This window comes from Indicator indicator, chromosome 28, assembly GCF_027791375.1.
Source record: "Indicator indicator isolate 239-I01 chromosome 28, UM_Iind_1.1, whole genome shotgun sequence".
NCBI lineage: Eukaryota > Metazoa > Chordata > Aves > Piciformes > Indicatoridae > Indicator > Indicator indicator.
Genome location: NC_072037.1, coordinates 11,297,399 through 11,314,669, shown reverse-complemented (window position 1 = coordinate 11,314,669; position 17,271 = coordinate 11,297,399). Strand labels below are relative to the sequence as shown.

The 17,271-nt window shown below is 55.7% G+C and overlaps 2 protein-coding genes across 2 annotated transcripts in view; one reads left to right on the top strand and one right to left on the bottom strand.

Moving 5' to 3' along the window:
* ADAMTSL2 (ADAMTS like 2) overlaps positions 1 to 9,545 on the top strand; it is a 29,528-nt gene extending 19,983 nt beyond the window's left edge. The window contains exons 12-18 of the mRNA XM_054393642.1: positions 890 to 1,016; positions 3,138 to 3,351; positions 4,172 to 4,327; positions 6,192 to 6,362; positions 6,489 to 6,665; positions 8,491 to 8,635; positions 9,427 to 9,545. Of these exons, the coding sequence (XP_054249617.1) occupies positions 890 to 1,016; positions 3,138 to 3,351; positions 4,172 to 4,327; positions 6,192 to 6,362; positions 6,489 to 6,665; positions 8,491 to 8,635; positions 9,427 to 9,545 (1,109 nt within the window). The remainder of the gene's footprint in view (positions 1 to 889; positions 1,017 to 3,137; positions 3,352 to 4,171; positions 4,328 to 6,191; positions 6,363 to 6,488; positions 6,666 to 8,490; positions 8,636 to 9,426) is intronic.
* A 4,378-nt stretch (positions 9,546 to 13,923) lies between these two features.
* On the bottom strand, positions 13,924 to 15,135 carry FAM163B (family with sequence similarity 163 member B). The gene is made up of 2 exons (XM_054393646.1): positions 15,043 to 15,135; positions 13,924 to 14,313 (listed from the first exon to the last, which is right to left on the bottom strand). The coding sequence occupies exons 1-2, from the start codon at positions 15,133 to 15,135 to the stop codon at positions 13,924 to 13,926; spliced, it is 483 nt and encodes a 160-aa protein (XP_054249621.1).
* Positions 15,136 to 17,271: the final 2,136 nt, after the last annotated feature.

The following is a 17,271-nucleotide window of genomic DNA, read 5'->3' as shown; positions in this document are numbered from 1 at the left end:
GATGGTTTTGAACTTCTTTGATCCCCTCTGAACAATTTTTCCCTCCTTGGCCAGGCTGCTCTGCCCTGCTGGGAGAGGTTTGACTTAAAGTTCTCCTTTCTCCTTGCCTTTTCTGAATGCCACAGCACAGGGGAGCTGAACCATGGCAAGAACTGGAGCCCTCTATTTTGGTGGGCGTTTTGAGTTCCATGTAAGCCATGTTGTTGAGAGCTGCAATTCCTCTTACCTGTAGCCAGAGCAGCCTCCTGGTCCCCAGCCAGGTCCCAGAATGGGTTTGACAACATTTACTCTGGCACAGCAGGCTGTAGGGGAAAAGGCCTGGGTGTGACAACACTGGCTCTGCCTGCTTGTGGTGGGGGAGCAGGAGGGGTAGCTGCCTCCTTGCAAAGCCCCCCAGGAGCTCTTTCTTGGCCCCAAGAGTTGCCTGCACTTGGGGGCACCTGGGCATAAATGGGGTGTAATGACTAGAGAGAGAGTGGGAGGATGGAGAAGCTTGGGGATCATTTTCTGTGCTTCCCACCCTGCTGGCTGTGAGGTGGCTGTGAGCTGCTGAGCAGACTCCTTGCCCTGAGTGCTTCCTGTCCAAGGTGTTAGTCACACATTGATCTTGGTGACAAGCCCTGGCAGGGGTGGCCATGCCCACCTTCAGAGCCAGCCAAACTCAACCACACTGCCCAGGCTGGCTGGGTGGCCACCATGAACCTCCCCTGCTGGCAGCATCCATCCCAGGGGCCAGAAAGTTTGGCTTTGCTGCTTTCTGTCGGGAGGACTTTTGGGAAATAGAGCTGAAAACAAAACCACAAAACCCAAAAAGGGGAAAAGCAAAGAGTTTGGATGCCACAATCACCAAGCAGCCTCTGCTGTGTGTGTGTGTTCTCTTTGACACCAGGAGTGATGTCCACATATGCGATGTGTGTTCGCTATGATGGGATCGAAGTGGACGATACCTACTGTGATGCCATGACCCGGCCCGAGCCCATCCATGAGTTCTGTGCTGGGAGAGAGTGCCAGCCAAGGTACCACCTCACCAGGGCTTGCTCTGCTGTGGGTGTGTTCTGGGGAGGGGGCTGGTGTGGATTTGTCGGGGGGGAGGCAGTAAGGATGAGACTGTGGCACCTTCATCCCTCCTCCTCCTCTAGCTGCGTCTGCGCAGGGTGCAGCAGGACCTTCCTTCTGGGCTTCAGCTCAAGCTGCCAGGTTAAAACTTCCTATCTGTGGTTGTAGTCCATGGTCCTTAAAGGCATAAGCTTTAACCCATGACACTTCCTTAAATCCTGGCAGGGTTTGTACCCTGGGGGTCCCATCAAGATCAAGCCCAGCTTCAAACCACAGAGGCAGTGGGAACGTTTGGGAGCTGGGTGCAGGGGACTGGGCTTGCAAACCATGCCATGGATCCAGCCTCCTGCTTCCCTCAGCATCCTAAACAGCCCTGAGGTTTGCCTGTGGCAAGGCAAGAGATGTTGCAGAGGGCAATCTGTGCTGGAAATCCTTCAGGAGGTTTTCCTTCTGATGTGGTGCTGGAAGTCCTTCAGAAGGTTTCCCTTCTCCTGTGGCTCTATCCCAAAGGCAGGACTGCAGGCCAGGGCCAGGCTGCGTGGCTTGGGGCAGCTCCATGATGGTTTGGAACCTGAGCTGCTTGGAGGGTTTGCAAGGAGCAGCAGTTATGGGTAGGACAGAGCAGTGCCCATCCAAAGGGGGAGGACTCTGATGGTGTCAGACTTAGGGACAAGGTGAAGGGAGAAGAAAAACTGCCTGGTGCATGTCCTGCAATGGAATGTCCTGCAATGCATGTCCAGGAATGGTGCCTGGTCCCTGAAGAATGTTTGCTTTCACCTGGGGTAGCTGTGAAGGAGAACCTTGGCAGTCTAAGATCTCACTGAACTTCTCATGGTAAGGCTGAAAGCCAGGGGAAGCTGCAACTAGGGCAAGAAAAGTGTGGGGAGACGGATGGTGCTGCTGCTGGGAACACTCCAGGTCATCTTGTTGGAACTCTGAGGAAGATGCTCTAGTTGCAGATGTTACTGCTGACTGCAGGAGGGTTGGACTGGGTGAACTTGAAAGGTTCTCTACTCTCCACTCTGATTTTAGCACAAAGAGACTCCACAACCTCTCTGGGCAGCCTGCTCTAGGCCTCCAGCACCCTCACAGCACAGAATCTTCTGATCAGATGGAACCTCCTAGGTTCCAGTTTGTGTCCATTGCCTCTTGTCCTGTCACTGGGCACTACTGAGAAGAGCCTGGTCCCAGCCTCTTGCTCCCTGCCCTTCAGGTCTTGCTGAGCATTTATCAGAACCCCTCTGGGGCTGCTCTTCTCCAGGTTCATCAGCTTCAGGGCTCTCAGCCTTTGCTCCTCACAGAGATGCTCCAGGCCCCTCAGCATCTTTGTAGCCTCCTCTGGACTCTCTCCAGTAACTCCCTGTCTTTCCACAACAGAGAATGTGAATCCTGATCCATTTACGTTTTTAGCTTATTCTTCAATCACTGTCCTGTGAGTGTCCTGCAGAAATCTTGACTGCTTCTCTCTTTTCCCATGGTTTAGGAGCTGCTCCCCTTTTGTAATGTTGGGGCAGTCTTGGAGCAGGTCCCAGCTCTTCCATCCCATCTGGTGTCATTAGCAGAGCTAGACTGCTGGTGGTACATGAACCTCTGTCCCACCAGGGCTCAGACACTTTTGTGGGACATTTATTGCTGGGATTTGCAGGGTGTGATGGATGGTTTGGTCCTCTCCATACTTTAGCTGATCAGGCCAAAAAGAAAGCACAAAGGTGGGCAGAAAGCTCAAAGGTGGGCAGAAAGCAGGGCTAAGAGATGTGCTGGTGGGGTTGCAGCTGGGGAGTGGACAACAAACCCTTAGCAGTCAGGGCGCCAGTGCCAGCACCTCCTCTGCCTCTGCAGTCTGGCTTTAGCACCCACTGCTGTGGGCATCAGATCAGATCTGCTGGGTGAAATCACCATAGGTTAAGACCTCCCATCCCATGGGAAGACCTCTTCCATGCCGGCTGACTCGCAGCTGACTGCAGCTCATTCCTACTGCAGCCATCTCCCTCCAGCCGATGGCAGGCAGGGGTTTTGCCACGGGATGATGCCCCAGCCCTGGCACAGCCGTGCCCCATGCCCATCCCCTCTTGCCTGCACAGGTGGGAGACCAGCAGCTGGAGTGAGTGCTCACGGACGTGTGGGGAGGGCTACCAGTTCCGCATCGTGCGCTGCTGGAAGATGATCTCCCCAGGCTTCGACAGCTCCGTCTACAGCGACCTCTGCGAGTCCGCAGACATCACCCGGCCGGACGAGCGCAAGGTCTGCAAGAACCCAGCCTGTGGGCCCCAGTGGGAGATGTCAGAGTGGTCAGAGGTAAGTCCCCAAGGGGCTGCTGGCCTGGCAGCGCTGAGGGTGAAGCATGCAGGGCTCCGCTTCTCCGTTCCCATGGTAGAATCGTGAAGGTTGGGAGAGATCTCGAAGGTCATCGAGTCCAGCTGTCCACCCAACACCTCCATGACCACTTGACCGTGTTCTGAAGTTGCATTGGTGGAGTGAAACTTACCAAAGACTCTACCATATAGGACACCAGCTACAGCCACTGCACGTGGACCAACATGCACCACGACCCCTCTCATGCACCACTACCCCACCATGCACCACGACCCCACTGTGCACCAACACACCCCATTAACTTTTTTTCTTTTCTCCCCTAAAATGAAGCCTTGGATCCCTTTCAGGTCCCTACTCACCATAAGTCTCTCCCAGTCTTTGACTCCTCATAAGGTGTTGGCATTGACAACCAAGATCTCAGTCCATGGCTGAGATCTTCTCACCGCTAATTGCTTGGCAGCCTCTTCAACCTGCAAGGTGCCAGGAAGGAGGTCCCACCTCCCACGTGAATTATTTTGGCTTTGCTAGGGATTGTTTTACAACCCCCTCTTCATTGGGCAGTGTCTGTTCTGAGCCTTTAGAACCACCGAATCTTGCAGGTTGGCAAAGCCCTCTAAGACCATCAACCACCGTGCCCACTAAACCACGTCCCAAAGTGGTCACACGCTTGGGTTTTTATTTTAACCCCTCCCGGGATGCTGCCTCCACGTTGTCGTGTTTCGTGTTAAAGTCAGTCCCGCAAAGCTCTGGGCAGCAGGTCCCGGTGGCGTTGCTGATGGCAGCCGCTGTCCCCTGCCGGCAGTGCTCGGCGCGGTGCGGGGAGCGGAGCGTGGTGACGAGGGACATCCGCTGCTCGGAGGAGGAGAAACTGTGCGACGCCAGCGCCCGGCCCCTGGCCGAGAAGAACTGCACCGGGCCCCCCTGCGACCGCCAGTGGACAGTCTCCGACTGGGGACCGGTGAGAGCCCGGGGATGGCGGCACAGTGCCCGTCCTGGTCACAGCAGTTGGCACCCTCCGCAGCCGCGCTGGGGGCCCTGGTGCTGGGAGTTCTGGATTGGATTCATCCTTCCCAGCAGCTCCCAGCTCCAACAGACCTGTAGGCAAACCCTTTTCCCTTTTATTCCCTTCCTTTTCTCCCCCTTTTCCCCCCTTCCCTTTTCTCCCCCTTTTCCCCCCTTCCCTTTTCTCCCCCTTTTTCCCCCCTTCCCTTTTCTCCCCCTTTTTCCCCCCTTCCCTTTTCTCCCCCTTTTTCCCCCCTTCCCTTTTCTCCCCCTTTTTCCCCCCTTCCCTTTTCTCCCCCTTTTTCCCCCTTCCCTTTTCTCCCCCTTTTTCCCCCCTTCCCTTTTCTCCCCCTTTTTCCCCCCTTCCCTTTTCTCCCCCTTTTTCCCCCCTTCCCTTTTCTCCCCCTTTTTCCCCCCTTCCCTTTTCTCCCCCTTTTTCCCCCCTTCCCTTTTCTCCCCCTTTTTCCCCCCTTCCCTTTTCTCCCCCTTTTTCCCCCCTTCCCTTTTCTCCCCCTTTTTCCCCCCTTCCCTTTTCTCCCCCTTTTTCCCCCCTTCCCTTTTCTCCCCCTTTTTCCCCCCTTCCCTTTTCTCCCCCTTTTTCCCCCCTTCCCTTTTCTCCCCCTTTTTCCCCCCTTCCCTTTTCTCCCCCTTTTTCCCCCCTTCCCTTTTCTCCCCCTTTTTCCCCCCTTCCCTTTTCTCCCCCTTTTTCCCCCCTTCCCTTTTCTCCCCCTTTTTCCCCCCTTCCCTTTTCTCCCCCTTTTTCCCCCCTTCCCTTTTCTCCCCCTTTTTCCCCCCTTCCCTTTTCTCCCCCTTTTTCCCCCCTTCCCTTTTTTTCTTTTTTTTCCCCCCCTTCCCTTTTTTTCTTTTTTCCCCCCCCCTTCCCTTTTCTCCTCATTTTCCCTTTCTTTCCCCCTTTCCTGCATGGTTCTGCTCCAAGAGTTCCCCCTCCATCCCCAGCTACCCAGCTATTTTTACCCAGATTTGATACATTAGCAGCAGCTAAAAATAAGCAGTTTCCATGGCAGCAGCAGCACATCAAACTCCTCACAGCTCCACCAAGGAGCTGAGGAGCCCTCGCTGCCTCCACTGCTGTTCAGGGCAGAACCTGCCCAGCCCTTTGCAATCCCTTGCATGATGCCCTTGGCCTTCACCTCTTTTTGAGCCACCCCAGGGCTCCTCCCTCCTGCCTGACCTATGAGATGCTGAGTTCTGCCCAGCACCTGCGTGGTGGGACCATGGGATGTGTTGGCTGTGGTGGGACTGCCTAGGGAAGCATGCACTGAACTTCCCTCCAGCTGTTTTAAGCTAAACCCCGATTATCACAGAATAGTTTGGATTGGAAGGGACCTTCAAGATCCTCCAGTTCCAACCCCCCTGCAATGAGCAGAGACACCTTCCACCAGCTCAGGTTGCTCAAAGCCTCACCCAGCCTGGCTTTGAAGACCTCCAGGGAGGAGGCATCCATGAGCTCCCCAGGCAACCTGTCCCAGTGTCTCCCCACCCTCACTGCCAAGAACTTCTTTCTGACCTCCAATCTAAATCTCCCCTTCTCAAGCTTCAATCACAGAATGGTTTGGCTTGGAAGGGACCTTAAAAGTCATCCAGTTCCAACCCCCCTGCCATGAGCAGGCACACCTCCCACTTAGCCCAGGCTGGGTGAGGCTTTGAGCAGCCTGAAGTCTCTTTCCCTGATGTGGGGAAGGTCGGGCAGGGGAGGATGGCCGAGCCCCACGCAGGCATCCCTGTGCCCGCGGTGGGGGTGAGGACGGAGCCGTGGCACCCCCAGCACTGAGTGCCCGCCCTGCCCGCTGTGGTTGCAGTGCAGCGGGGGCTGCGGGCAGGGCAGGATGATTCGCCACGTCTACTGCAAGACCAGCGACGGGCGCGTGGTGCCCGAGTCCCAGTGCCACCTGGAGAGCAAGCCCCTGGCCATCCACCCCTGCGGGGACAAGAACTGCCCCTCCCACTGGCTGGCACAGGACTGGGAGCGGGTGAGTGTGGCCCCCAACCCCTGGGCTGGGGTTTAGGGGTGGGGAGGGTCATGGAGGAGGGATGCCCTGGTGGGTGGGTGGGGGGCAGGGGGTGCCTCAGCTCAGCCCTGCTGCTGCCCCTCGCAGTGCAACACGACGTGCGGCCGGGGCGTCAAGAAGAGGATTGTGCTCTGCCTGGAGATCGTCAACGGCAAGGTCAAGACCCGCGGCCCTGCCGACTGTGACGTGGCCAAGAAGCCTGTGGAGGAGACAACCTGTTTTGAGAGGCCCTGCTTCAAGTGGTACACCACCCCCTGGTCCGAGGTGAGCAGGGAAGGAGCCAAGGGGATCCGGGTAGGGAGAAGTGGGGAACGATATCCTTTGTGGATTCATGGAAGGGACCTTAAAGAGCATCCAGTTCCAACCCCTCTGCCGTGGGCAGGGACACCTCCCACCAGCCCAGGTTGCTCAAGGTCTCATCCAGCCTGGCCTTGAACACCTCCAGGGATGTAGCATCCACGACCTCCCTGAGCAACCTGTTCCAGTGTCTCTTCATCCTCACTGTAGAGAATTTCTTCCTAATCTCCACTCTAGATCTGCTCTCCTTCTCAATCTGGCCTTGTACATGCCCTCAGCATGTGGTGCCCTTGCCTCATGGACCAAGGGTCCCACTGCCTGCAAAATACCCTGAGGAGATGATAGAATTCATGGAATCATGATGGTTGGAAAAGACCTTTAAGGTCATCCAGCCCAACCATTCTCTAACTCTGCCAAGGCTGGAGCTAAGCCATGTCCTTTAACACCACATCTCTGCATCTTCTCAACACCTCCAGGGATTCAGCCACCTCCCTGGAGAGCCTGTTCTAGTCTTTGAGAACCCTTAGAGGGAAGAAGTTACTTCTAATGTCCAACCTAAACCTCCCCTGGTGTGACCTGAGGCCATTTCCTCTCATCCTATCACTTGTCACTAGGGAGAATAGACCAACCCCACCTGCCTCCAGTCTTCTTTCAGGGAGCTGTAGAGAGCAATGAGGTCTCTCCTCAGCCTCCTCCTCTCCAGACTAAACACCCCCAGTTCCCTCAGCTGCACCTCAGCAGCCCTGTTCTCCAGACTCTTCACATGAAGCTCTGTAGGACACAGCCCAGGGGGGACCTTTTCTTGCACTGACAGCTTGTGCCATGGTGCAGCTGGGACTGGCTGTGCTCAGGGAGAAGAGGAATGAGGGGAGGAAGTATTTGGGGTTGGCTTTGAGTGTTTTCTTCTTTCCTTTCTTTTTTTTTCCCTGCAGCCACTGGTGGGAGTGTGGCTGAGGGTAGGTGGAGCCCTTGGGATGGCTACCCTGGGGATGCAGGGGCTGGGGAGGGATGCAGGGGCTGGGGATGTAGGTTTGGGAGCAGACTTTGCCCCAGGATGCTGTGTAGTCCACACAGGCAGCTGGGATTCAGCAGTCATGGTCTGAGCCCAGCAAGTGTGGGTGAGGAGCTGTGAAGATCTCCCTGCCAGCCCTCCCCACCACCACCCTCCTCCTCCTCCATGCTCCAGGCACCTCATTTTGTTTAGTCTTGCAGAAACCCTCCTTGGAACCCATAATTAGCCAGAGCAGCCTTGCTGTAATCCCAGCCTGAGAAGGCATCCAAGGGGCAGCAGCAGCGAGTGCCAGGCTCTGCAGCAGCTCTGCAAACCCACAGCAGGATGTGCAGAGCTGCTGACTCCACAGCCCCACGCTTGGGGTGCTGCTTGGGGGGGGTCCTGTGTGCCATGGGGCAGCCTATGGACTGAGACAGTTTGTTTGTAGGGCAGGAGGGAGGATGGCAGTGCCAAGGGTGGGACAGCATCCACATATCCCTGGGCAGAATGGGGCTGGAAGCAAAGATGGAGCAAGAGGCCAGCAGTGTGGGGCTGAGGCATGAAAATCAGCCAGTGGAAGAGGTCACCTCCTTGCCCTGACACCTCCAGATTGGTTGAGCAGATCCTGGCTTGGCACCCCTGTGATGCTGGAGGGTCTCCCCTCACCCCTGTGATGCTGGGGGGTCTCCCCTCACCCCTGTGATGCTGGAGGGTCTCCCCTCACCCCTGTGATGCTGGGGGGTCTCCCCTCACCCCTGTGATGCTGGGGGTCTCCCCTCACCCCTTCTCTCTCTTCCCCAGTGCACAAAAACCTGTGGCATCGGCGTGAGGATGCGGGATGTGAAGTGCTACCAAGGCAAGGACATCGTGCGGGGCTGTGACCCCCTGGTGAAGCCGGTGGGCAAGCAGACCTGTGACCTTCAGCCCTGCCCCACCGAGCCCCCAGGTGAGCCCTGCCTCTGCCAGCACCCCCCCCAGCACTGGTTTGCCACTGATCCCCACCAAAGCAGCACTGTCCAGCATCTTAGCTTCTACCAACCCTCGCTTGGATTCCGATCGCAGGGAGGGTGTAAAGGGGAGAGGTCATCTCCTGTGCCCTGGTCATGGGGCACTGTGTCCTAGGTAGTTCTGGAGGGTAAGCAGGGCAGGTGAGGGGTCATTCAGCCGGGAGAAGAGAAAGCTCTAGGGAGACCTTCTGGTGGCCTTTCAGTATTTAAAGGGGTCAAGAAGAAACAGGGGACAGATTTTTTAGCAGGATCTGTTGTGAGAGGACAAGGGGTGATGGTCTGAAACTAGAAGAGGGAGATTAAAACTAAAGGGTCAAGAAGAAACCATGGAACAGACTTTTTAGCAGGATCTGTTGTGAGAGGACAAGGGGTGATGGTCTGAAACTAGAAGAGGGCGATTAAGACTAAAGAGGAGGAAGGAATTTTTGATACTGAAGGTGATGAGACCCTGGCCCTGGTTACATAGAGAGGTAGGAGATGTCCCCATCCATGGAACCATCGAGGTGGTTGGGGCTCTGAGCAACCTGCTCCAGTTGGGGATGTCCCTGCTGACTGCAGGGGGGTTGGACTTGATGACCTTTAAAGATCTCTTCCAGCCCAACCCATTCCCTGGCTCTCTGAGGTGCCAGCTACAGCTGCTTTGTGCACAGCCCATGGTGGAGAACGACCTCCTACCTTTGCTGTTTCTTTTTCTTTCCTCTACCAACACCTTTTGCCCTCTCTTCTCCAGATGACAGCTGCCAAGACCAGGCAGGAACCAACTGTGCCTTGGCCATCAAAGTCAACCTGTGCAGCCACTGGTACTACAGCAAAGCCTGCTGCCGCTCCTGCCGTGCGCCCCACTCCTAGTGCCCCCCAGCACCCCTGGGCTGCACCTCCCCTGCCCAGGGCTCCTGGTACCATTTAGTAAGCACCACACCTCCCACAGCCTGATGGGCTTGGTTTTATTTTTCATTCCCACCGATGCTGAACTGCTCTCCTTGTCCCTCTCTGGTGCAGAGGAAGGTTGCTGGCACTGTTGCCAGCCTGTTCTCCCTGCACCTCCCTTACCAGGGCTGTAGATAGAGTCGTGGATATTTGAGTTCCCTCCTCCTCCTTGTGGTTCACAAGGACTTCTCCTTCATTTTCTACTCTGCTCTGGTGAGACTGCACCTGGAGTGCTGTGTCCCATTCTGGAGCCCCCAACATGAGGATGTGGACCTGCTGGAGGGGGTCCAGAGGAGGCCATGAAGATGATCAGAGGGCTGGAGAACCTTTCTCCTCTGAGGACATGCTCGGAGAGCTGGGGCTGTTCAGCCTGGAGAAAAGGCTCTGGGGGGAGGCCTTATAGCTGCATTTCAGTATCTGAAGGGGATCTACAGGAAGGCTGGGGAGGGGCTGTTCAGAAGGGCCTGTGGGGAGAGGGCAGTGGTTTGGAAGTGGAGCAGGGCAGATTCAGGCAGGGCAGCAGGAGGGAGCTCATCACTAGGAGGGTGGTAAAGTACTGGAACAGGCTGCCCAGGGGTGTGGCTGAGGCTCCGTCCCTGGAGACATTCAAGGTCAAACTTGCTGTGGTCCTGAGCAACCTGCTGTAGTTGGGGATGTCCCTGCTGAGTGCAGGGGGACTGGACAGGATGACTTTGGAGGGTCCCCTCCAGCCTGATGCCTTCTATGACCCTATGAAGGTGTGAGCTTGGTCAGGTCTAAGTTTCCCTTCCCCAGGTGTGTGTGTGTGGTGGGGGGGGGGGGTTGGGTTGGGTTGGTGCCTCTCTCCTAATTTATCCCCAAGCCCTGGGGTGCTCTCCTTAGCTGGGTGGGGAGCTGATTTCTTTCTTTGGTTGCTGAATGAAGTCAAGCCTGAGCCCTTCTTGTGTAATATGTAGGTGTACACTTTTTCAGAGGGTTTGATCTTAACCAAGTGGTAGCTCCATAGTCCTTACACCTCCCCCCATCCCCTTTCCCTTTCCCCCAATGCTGACATCTTGTATATAATATGGAAACATAACTGCACTTTATATCACCAGAAATGCTCTTCTCTTTTTTTGTTTGGTTTGGTTTGGTTTTAATATATTTGTTTACAGACAGTGAACTTTATCCACATTACTCAGTAATTTGTACTCCTCCTGGATATTGTAATAAAGTTGTCATATTTATGGTGGGGAGCTTGCTTTATTCTCCACTTTTGTGAACAGGTTTGCTGGGAAGAATGGTGGCAGAACTTGTTGAGTTGCCTGCTGGCCAGGGGGAAGATGAGCAGCTCTGAGCCAAGGGCAGTTGTGGATGCTTGGGTAGAGATGCTTGGGTTCTCCAGACCCTTCCCCACCTTTGTTGCCCTCTCTGGACCTGCTCCAGCCCCTCAGTGTCCTTCTTGGAATGAGGAGCCCAAAACTGAACCCTGAATTTGGGGTGTGTGCTCACCAGTGTCATCCCTTACCAGGGCAGGATCCCTTCCCTTATCCTGCTGGCCACAATATTCCTGCTGCAGGCTAGGATGCTGTTGGCCTTCTTGGGATTTTAGGATGGTTAGAGGCCCTTTGTGGGGGGGTTATGTGTGTAGCTTCAGGAACTGCAGCTCTGAAGTTTCTCAGGAGTTTGCAAGCAAAGAGCTTTAATACAGTACCAGCAAAGAAAAGACCTTCCCCTGGGGTCATTCTGTTTCCATGGACATGACTCACTGAGGCTCTTTAGCATCCCCTGTACCCATGGGTGTGCTCCCCTCAGCAGCAGGGAACCTGCTGTGAAAGCTCCACCACCCAGACCCTGTGTTTGAAGACAGAGAGACACAAAGAGCAGCCTCCAAACCTCTGCCAAAGAGGTTTATTTTATTTTCTTTTTTTGGCTTTCCCCCCTCCCCCGCTGTGATTCCCCAAGTCCTGTACAAGAGATCACCAGGTGAAGGTCAGTGAGAAGACAAGGAAGGGAAGGGGGGAAGGAAGAGGAAGGAAGAGGAAAGAAGAGGAAGGGGGGAAGGAAGAGGAAGGGGGGAAGGAAGAGGAAGGAAGGGGGGAAGGAAGAGGAAGGGGGGAAGGAAGAGGAAGGGGGGAAGGAAGAGGAAGGGGGGAAGGAAGAGGAAGGGGGGAAGGAAGAGGAAGGGGGGAAGGAAGTAGAGTCAGAAGGAATGCAAAGAGGAGGGTTTGATGCGTGGAAAGAATCCCTAGTGGAACTGTACAAAGGAGCAAAGCCTGAGTGGCTGCTATCCCCCTGGAGCAAGGACATGGTGCTCCTAGGACACAGCACCACAGAGACCCAGCCCAGAATATTAAACATGTATGAAACCAACCCCAGTCACAGCCCCCCACCCTCCCTCCCCAACCAGAACCCCTCCCCCCCCAAAGGAAGTCAAAGATACTCATTTGCAAAGACTTGACTTGGACTTCAAAAGGATTCCTGTGGGATTCAAAGCCCTCGTGGTCAAAAGGAAAAGATCCAAGTGGGCTGTGGACAGTCTTGCTGAGCAGGGGAGGGAGCAGATGATGCTCCCCATCTTGTCTTTAGAAAGGAGAACTGACCCAGAGCACAGCCCTGAGGCTCTTTGCAGCCAGCCCAGCCTCCACCAGCCAAGTCCCCACGTCCAGCAGGATGCTTTTCACCTGAATAATGCAGGATCTGGGGGAAGGAGGAGGCCTTGTAGGACAAACTGGGAGTGCTGTGAGGTCAGAGAGGAGGAACTGAGCCACCAGAGAGTCCTCACATCCACAGTGTGTGATTCTGCTTCTCCAAGAGCTGGATTATCCAAACAGGTCCTTCACAGCACCTTCAGTGCAGAGGGAGGCCCTCAGTGCCTGCAGGTCACAGCCAGTGGAGCTGGGTGGAGCTGCTGGCCAGCTGTGGGAAACAGCTCAAAAATGCCAAACAAACAACAAAAAAAGGCTTTGCCTGAACCCAAACTGTTCTGCCACATTCCTGGATGAGGAGAAAGTGTCATGGTTTGTTTTTTTTGAAGAAGAAAAAGCACAAATGCATGGAAAAAGGTGCATGCGGGGGGGCAGGGGGTGGGCACAGACATGGCCATGCTCTTGCTTGGCCAACCCTCAACCAGAGGTCACATGTGGCATGATTTGGAGCAGGGTGATGGTTGTCCAGAGAGTAAGTGGGTGGATAGCTCCATCCCAAGCTCTGCTGTGTGCTCTTTCCATAGCCAGGGCACACAGTGGGTGTTGCAAACCTGCCAGCCCAGCTCCATCAGGTGGGCTCCATGGCCACACTGTGCAGCCATGGTCCAGCCTAACCCTGGCTGGGATCAGCCAGGAATAAATGACCAATGTGAGGAGGGATATGGGGCAGGGATGTGGGGCAGGAATGTGCACACACAAGGCTGCAGGATGGAGGGGGTGGGGGAAGGGTGGACAGCAGCAGCCCTGCTTTGCTGTGGGTGCTCTGGGCCCATGGTGGGGCTGTGTGGTGGTGGGGGGGTGGGGGTTTGCACATTGCAGATAAGGGCCAGGAGCTATCAGCTGCAGCATGCCCCCAGCACACAGCAACAGACAACTCCTGACACCCAGCATGAGCCAACTGGCAGCCATCACTTCTTAGCAAGAGCTAAAGGGTAGGGGGCAGGAGGATGGGGCCAGAGCCTTCTCAGTAGTGCCCATTGGCAGGACAAGGAGCAATGGGCACAAACTGGAACCCAGGAGGTTCCACCTGAACAGGAGGAGAAAATTCTGTGCTGTGAGGGTGCAGGAGGCCTGGAGCAGGCTGCCCAGAGAAGTTGTGGAGTCTTCTTTGGAGAGCTTCCAACCCCAGCTGGGCATTGTGCTCCTGGGCAAGCTGCTGTGGGTGCCCCTGGGCGGGACTGGCTGATCTGCAGAGGTCCCTTTCAACTTCCCACCATGCTGGGATTCTGGGATGAGTTGCTTGTGCTCAGTGCCCCTGCTGCACGTCGAGGAGGGGCTTTCAGGCCGTACAAAAGGACTCACAATATCAAAACCCACTTTAGAAAAGGACAGAAAAATGCAGCTCAACTCTAGGGAAAAAAAAAAAAAACAACAAAAAACAAAACCCAACCCAACCAACCCTCATGTCCCAGCTGCAGCCATCCTCCCCTCTGCTCTTCTTTCCAGGGTTGCTCTTTTGCTACCCTTCTCTCTTGCCATCGGCCTCAGCTCTACCTGCAGCCCGCGGAGACACGTCCAGCCGGGGGTGTGCTCCTTGAGATCGACGGAAAGAGTTCTGCTCAGTGGTAAAAGCACCACCCCTGCAGCCAGCAGTGGTGGTGGGGTGTGAGGTGCTGCTGCAGGCTGGGGCAGCCTCACACATCGGTGCTGATGCTGCGGGAGCGGGAGAAGGCTTCCCGCATGGCCGAGAGCCGGTTGGGGTTGAGAGCCTGCAGGTTGCCGACGCTGACCGGCAGCTCCAGGTCTTCCTGGCTCACCGCCTTGTAGCTCACCCTGTCCCCCCCGTTGTGCAGCTCCTCGGGGGGCTCCTGCAGGAAGAAGGTGGGGGGCTCGTAGGGGGTGCAGCTGGGGCAGCTGGGCCGGCTCTGGGCGGGTTTCTTGCCGAAGGGGGAGGAGGCATAGAGGGAAGGGCCATTGGTCAGCACTACGTTGCGGTTGCAGTGCAGCGGAGGGATGTGGGAGTGCACGGCGAAGTCAGGCTCCTCCTCATCCTCCTCGGACTCATCCTTCTTGCAGCAGTAGTACTGAAACAGGAAAGGGAAACAGGACGGGGAGTTGTGGATTCCCCCTCCCTGGAGGTTGGATGAGACCTTGAGCAGCCTGAGGCTGGTGGGAGGCGGGGGGGGGATTGAACTGGATGACCTTTAAGGTCCTTTCCAGCCCAAAGCCATTCTGTGAATCTATGATTCTATGAAATGGGATGGCCCCATAGGGCCAAGGCTCAGCTGGCATCCCAAGGGCATCCCAGCCCACCCTGCCTCCAAGGGGCAGCTCCTCAAATCCCGGCCCTGGGGAAGGGCAGGCAGGGGACAGCAGGCTGCCTGTGGGCTGCCCTCCCCCCTGTAACACCCTTTGAGGCTACAGCTCATAGAATCAGCATAGTTTGGGTTGGAAAGGACCTTAAAGATCATCCAGTTCCAACACCTCTGCCATAGGCAGGGATATTTTCCACCAGCCCAGGTTGCTGAAGACCTCATCTGGCTTGGCCTTGAACACCTCCAGGGAAGGGGCATCCACAACCTCCTTGGGCAACCTGCTCCAGTGTCTCCCCACCCTCACTGGAAAGAATTTCTTCCTAATCTCCAGCATTAATCTCCCCTCTTCCAGTTCCAATCCACACCCACCACTCCCCCCATCCTCTTTCTATAAACCCTTATAAAAAGTCCCTCCCCAGCTCTCCTGTAACCCCCTTTAGGCACTGGAAGGCTGCTCTAAGGTCTCTCCTGCAGCCTGAACCCCAAGGCCAGCCTTACCTGGAGCCTACAGTAGCAGAGGACAGCGATGATACAAAGCAAAATGACAGTTGCTAATATTCCACCTGTGATGACCACAGTCCCGGCTGTCATCCGCCCTCTTCTCCATTAACAGCCTGGAAAAGGGAGCACACGGAGTTACTGGTGGAACTAGGGGTATGCTGGCACCTGGCAAAGCACCAGGCTGCAGCTCCCCAGCCCCTCAGCTCAGCCTCTGTTTGCAGCAGGCTGGGAAGCAGGAGGCGTCTGCGGGAAGGGACAGGCAGGATCAGGTCAGATCCTGGCACTGGGCACCTGTGGGGGTCCTCATTCCCACCTGGTAGGTGCTGGGGGATAAAGGAAGCTTCATGCAGTGCAGGAGAGTCAATGAGCAGCAGCTCTGGGGTCACATCTGCCTCTTCTGCATGCAGGATGGGGGGATCCAAGGGAAAGAAAAACCTTCTGCCTGGTGCCTGTGGCACCCAGGGCACCCTCCCCAGCTTCTGCCTGGTAGCAAAGAGCTTCAGTGATGGGAGAGAAGCTTTGCAGTGAGGATTCCTGAGCTGCAGACATTTTTTTCTCTGAGCCTATAATCCATTTTCCCCAGGAAAACAATCTGGTATTTTAATTTGGAATAACTGGAGCTGCACAGCCAGCCCTTAATGACTGCAGGGACAGGAGATCTGCCTCCCCTGAGCAGCCAGCTGAGGTATGGCACCGAGCTCCTCACCTTCACCACAGCCAAGCCACACGGTGAGCAGGGCTGTGGGAGCCCAGGGTGATGCTTCTGATGGCTTTGGGCAAGCTGTTCATTCCCACCACAGCAAAGACTGCAGCTGGGCCATGGTGAGATGGACATCACAGAGACAGCGTGGCCCCATGGTTGTGTTTTGGCGTACCACCAGCACCCTTCTCTCCCTGGAGTGTCCCCTGGGGGCATCTGGGTGCTGACACAGAACTGGTAGGCTGGAAGCTCCCTGTTCTGGCACTGCTGGGCTCACCCAGAGGGGAGATGCTGCATGTTGTGTGCACTGCACACCCCCCACATCCCCAGCTTGGAGCAGCCCTGCCCTGACAGCTCACAGCAGGGCTTCAATTTCCCCCTAGCCCAAGCAGCAGAAGACCCAAGCTCTGTGCCACAGGAAGGATGCTGGGGAGCCACATCCCTGCCTGCACACACCTGCAAACAGCAGCAACCACCACTCCACAGCTCAAGCTTCCAGCAGCCCTTGAATGCTCCAAGCATTGGGCTGGGAGCAGGAGAAGCAACATAAATTAAGAGAGAAATCCTACCCTGACCACCTACTCTACAAGTGCTTTAACAAAGCTGGCTTCCAGCTCAGGCTGTTGGGTTGGAAACCAAAACCCCAGCCCCAAATGACTTCAGCAACCCTCTGTGTCGAGGATTTCTCCTGCTTCCAAAGAAAATAAAGCTGTGGCATCATTTCAGGAGCTTAATGTCCTGCTAAAGTCAGGGAAGTGCTGAATGGATCAAGCAGCATCGCATTTGCTGCTGCTGCTGCTGAGCAGCGTGGTAGGAGGGAAGGTTCATTTATAGCAGAGGCCAAATCCTGCCCCCATTCCTTGGGCAAAATGCTCTGAGGAGCTCCAGGGGGGGAAGAACACAGGGGAAGGGTCTGCAAAAATAAAAAAAGAAAAGTTGATTACTGATTGAGAAATTTTGGTTCCATTTTAAAGAGGGAAGGGGGAACTGGCTGCAGAGCTTGGGCTGCACTGGTGTGGCAGAGCTGGCTGGAAGTGCCCAGCCATGGGTCCTTTGCTGGGCCCAGCTGTAATCACTGTGCAGGGAGCTGCAGGTGCAGGATTGGGTCTGAGGTGGCCAGACCCAGCTCCACAGCCTCTCTAGGACAGGCACAGCACCCATCAGAGAAGATCAGCATCTCAGCAAGCTCCTTGCCAGCCCAAGATGGAGATGAGGTCTTACGAGGAGCAGCTGGGGTGGTGTCTCCTCTGGGGAGACCTCCTCACTCTCTACAACTCCCTGAAAGGAGGCTGGAGGAGGCTGGGTCTCTTCTCCCAAGTCACAAGTTACAGGACAAGAGGAAACAGCACCAGGGGAGGGTTAGGTTGGACATTAGGAACAATTTCTATGCTGCAAGAATGGTCAAGGATAGGAACAGGCTGCCCAGGGAGGTGGTGGAGGTGTTCAGAAAGCTTCTAGACATGGCACTGGGGCCATGGTGGTGCTGGGTTGGATCTTAAAGGACTTTTCCAACCTTAATGATTCTC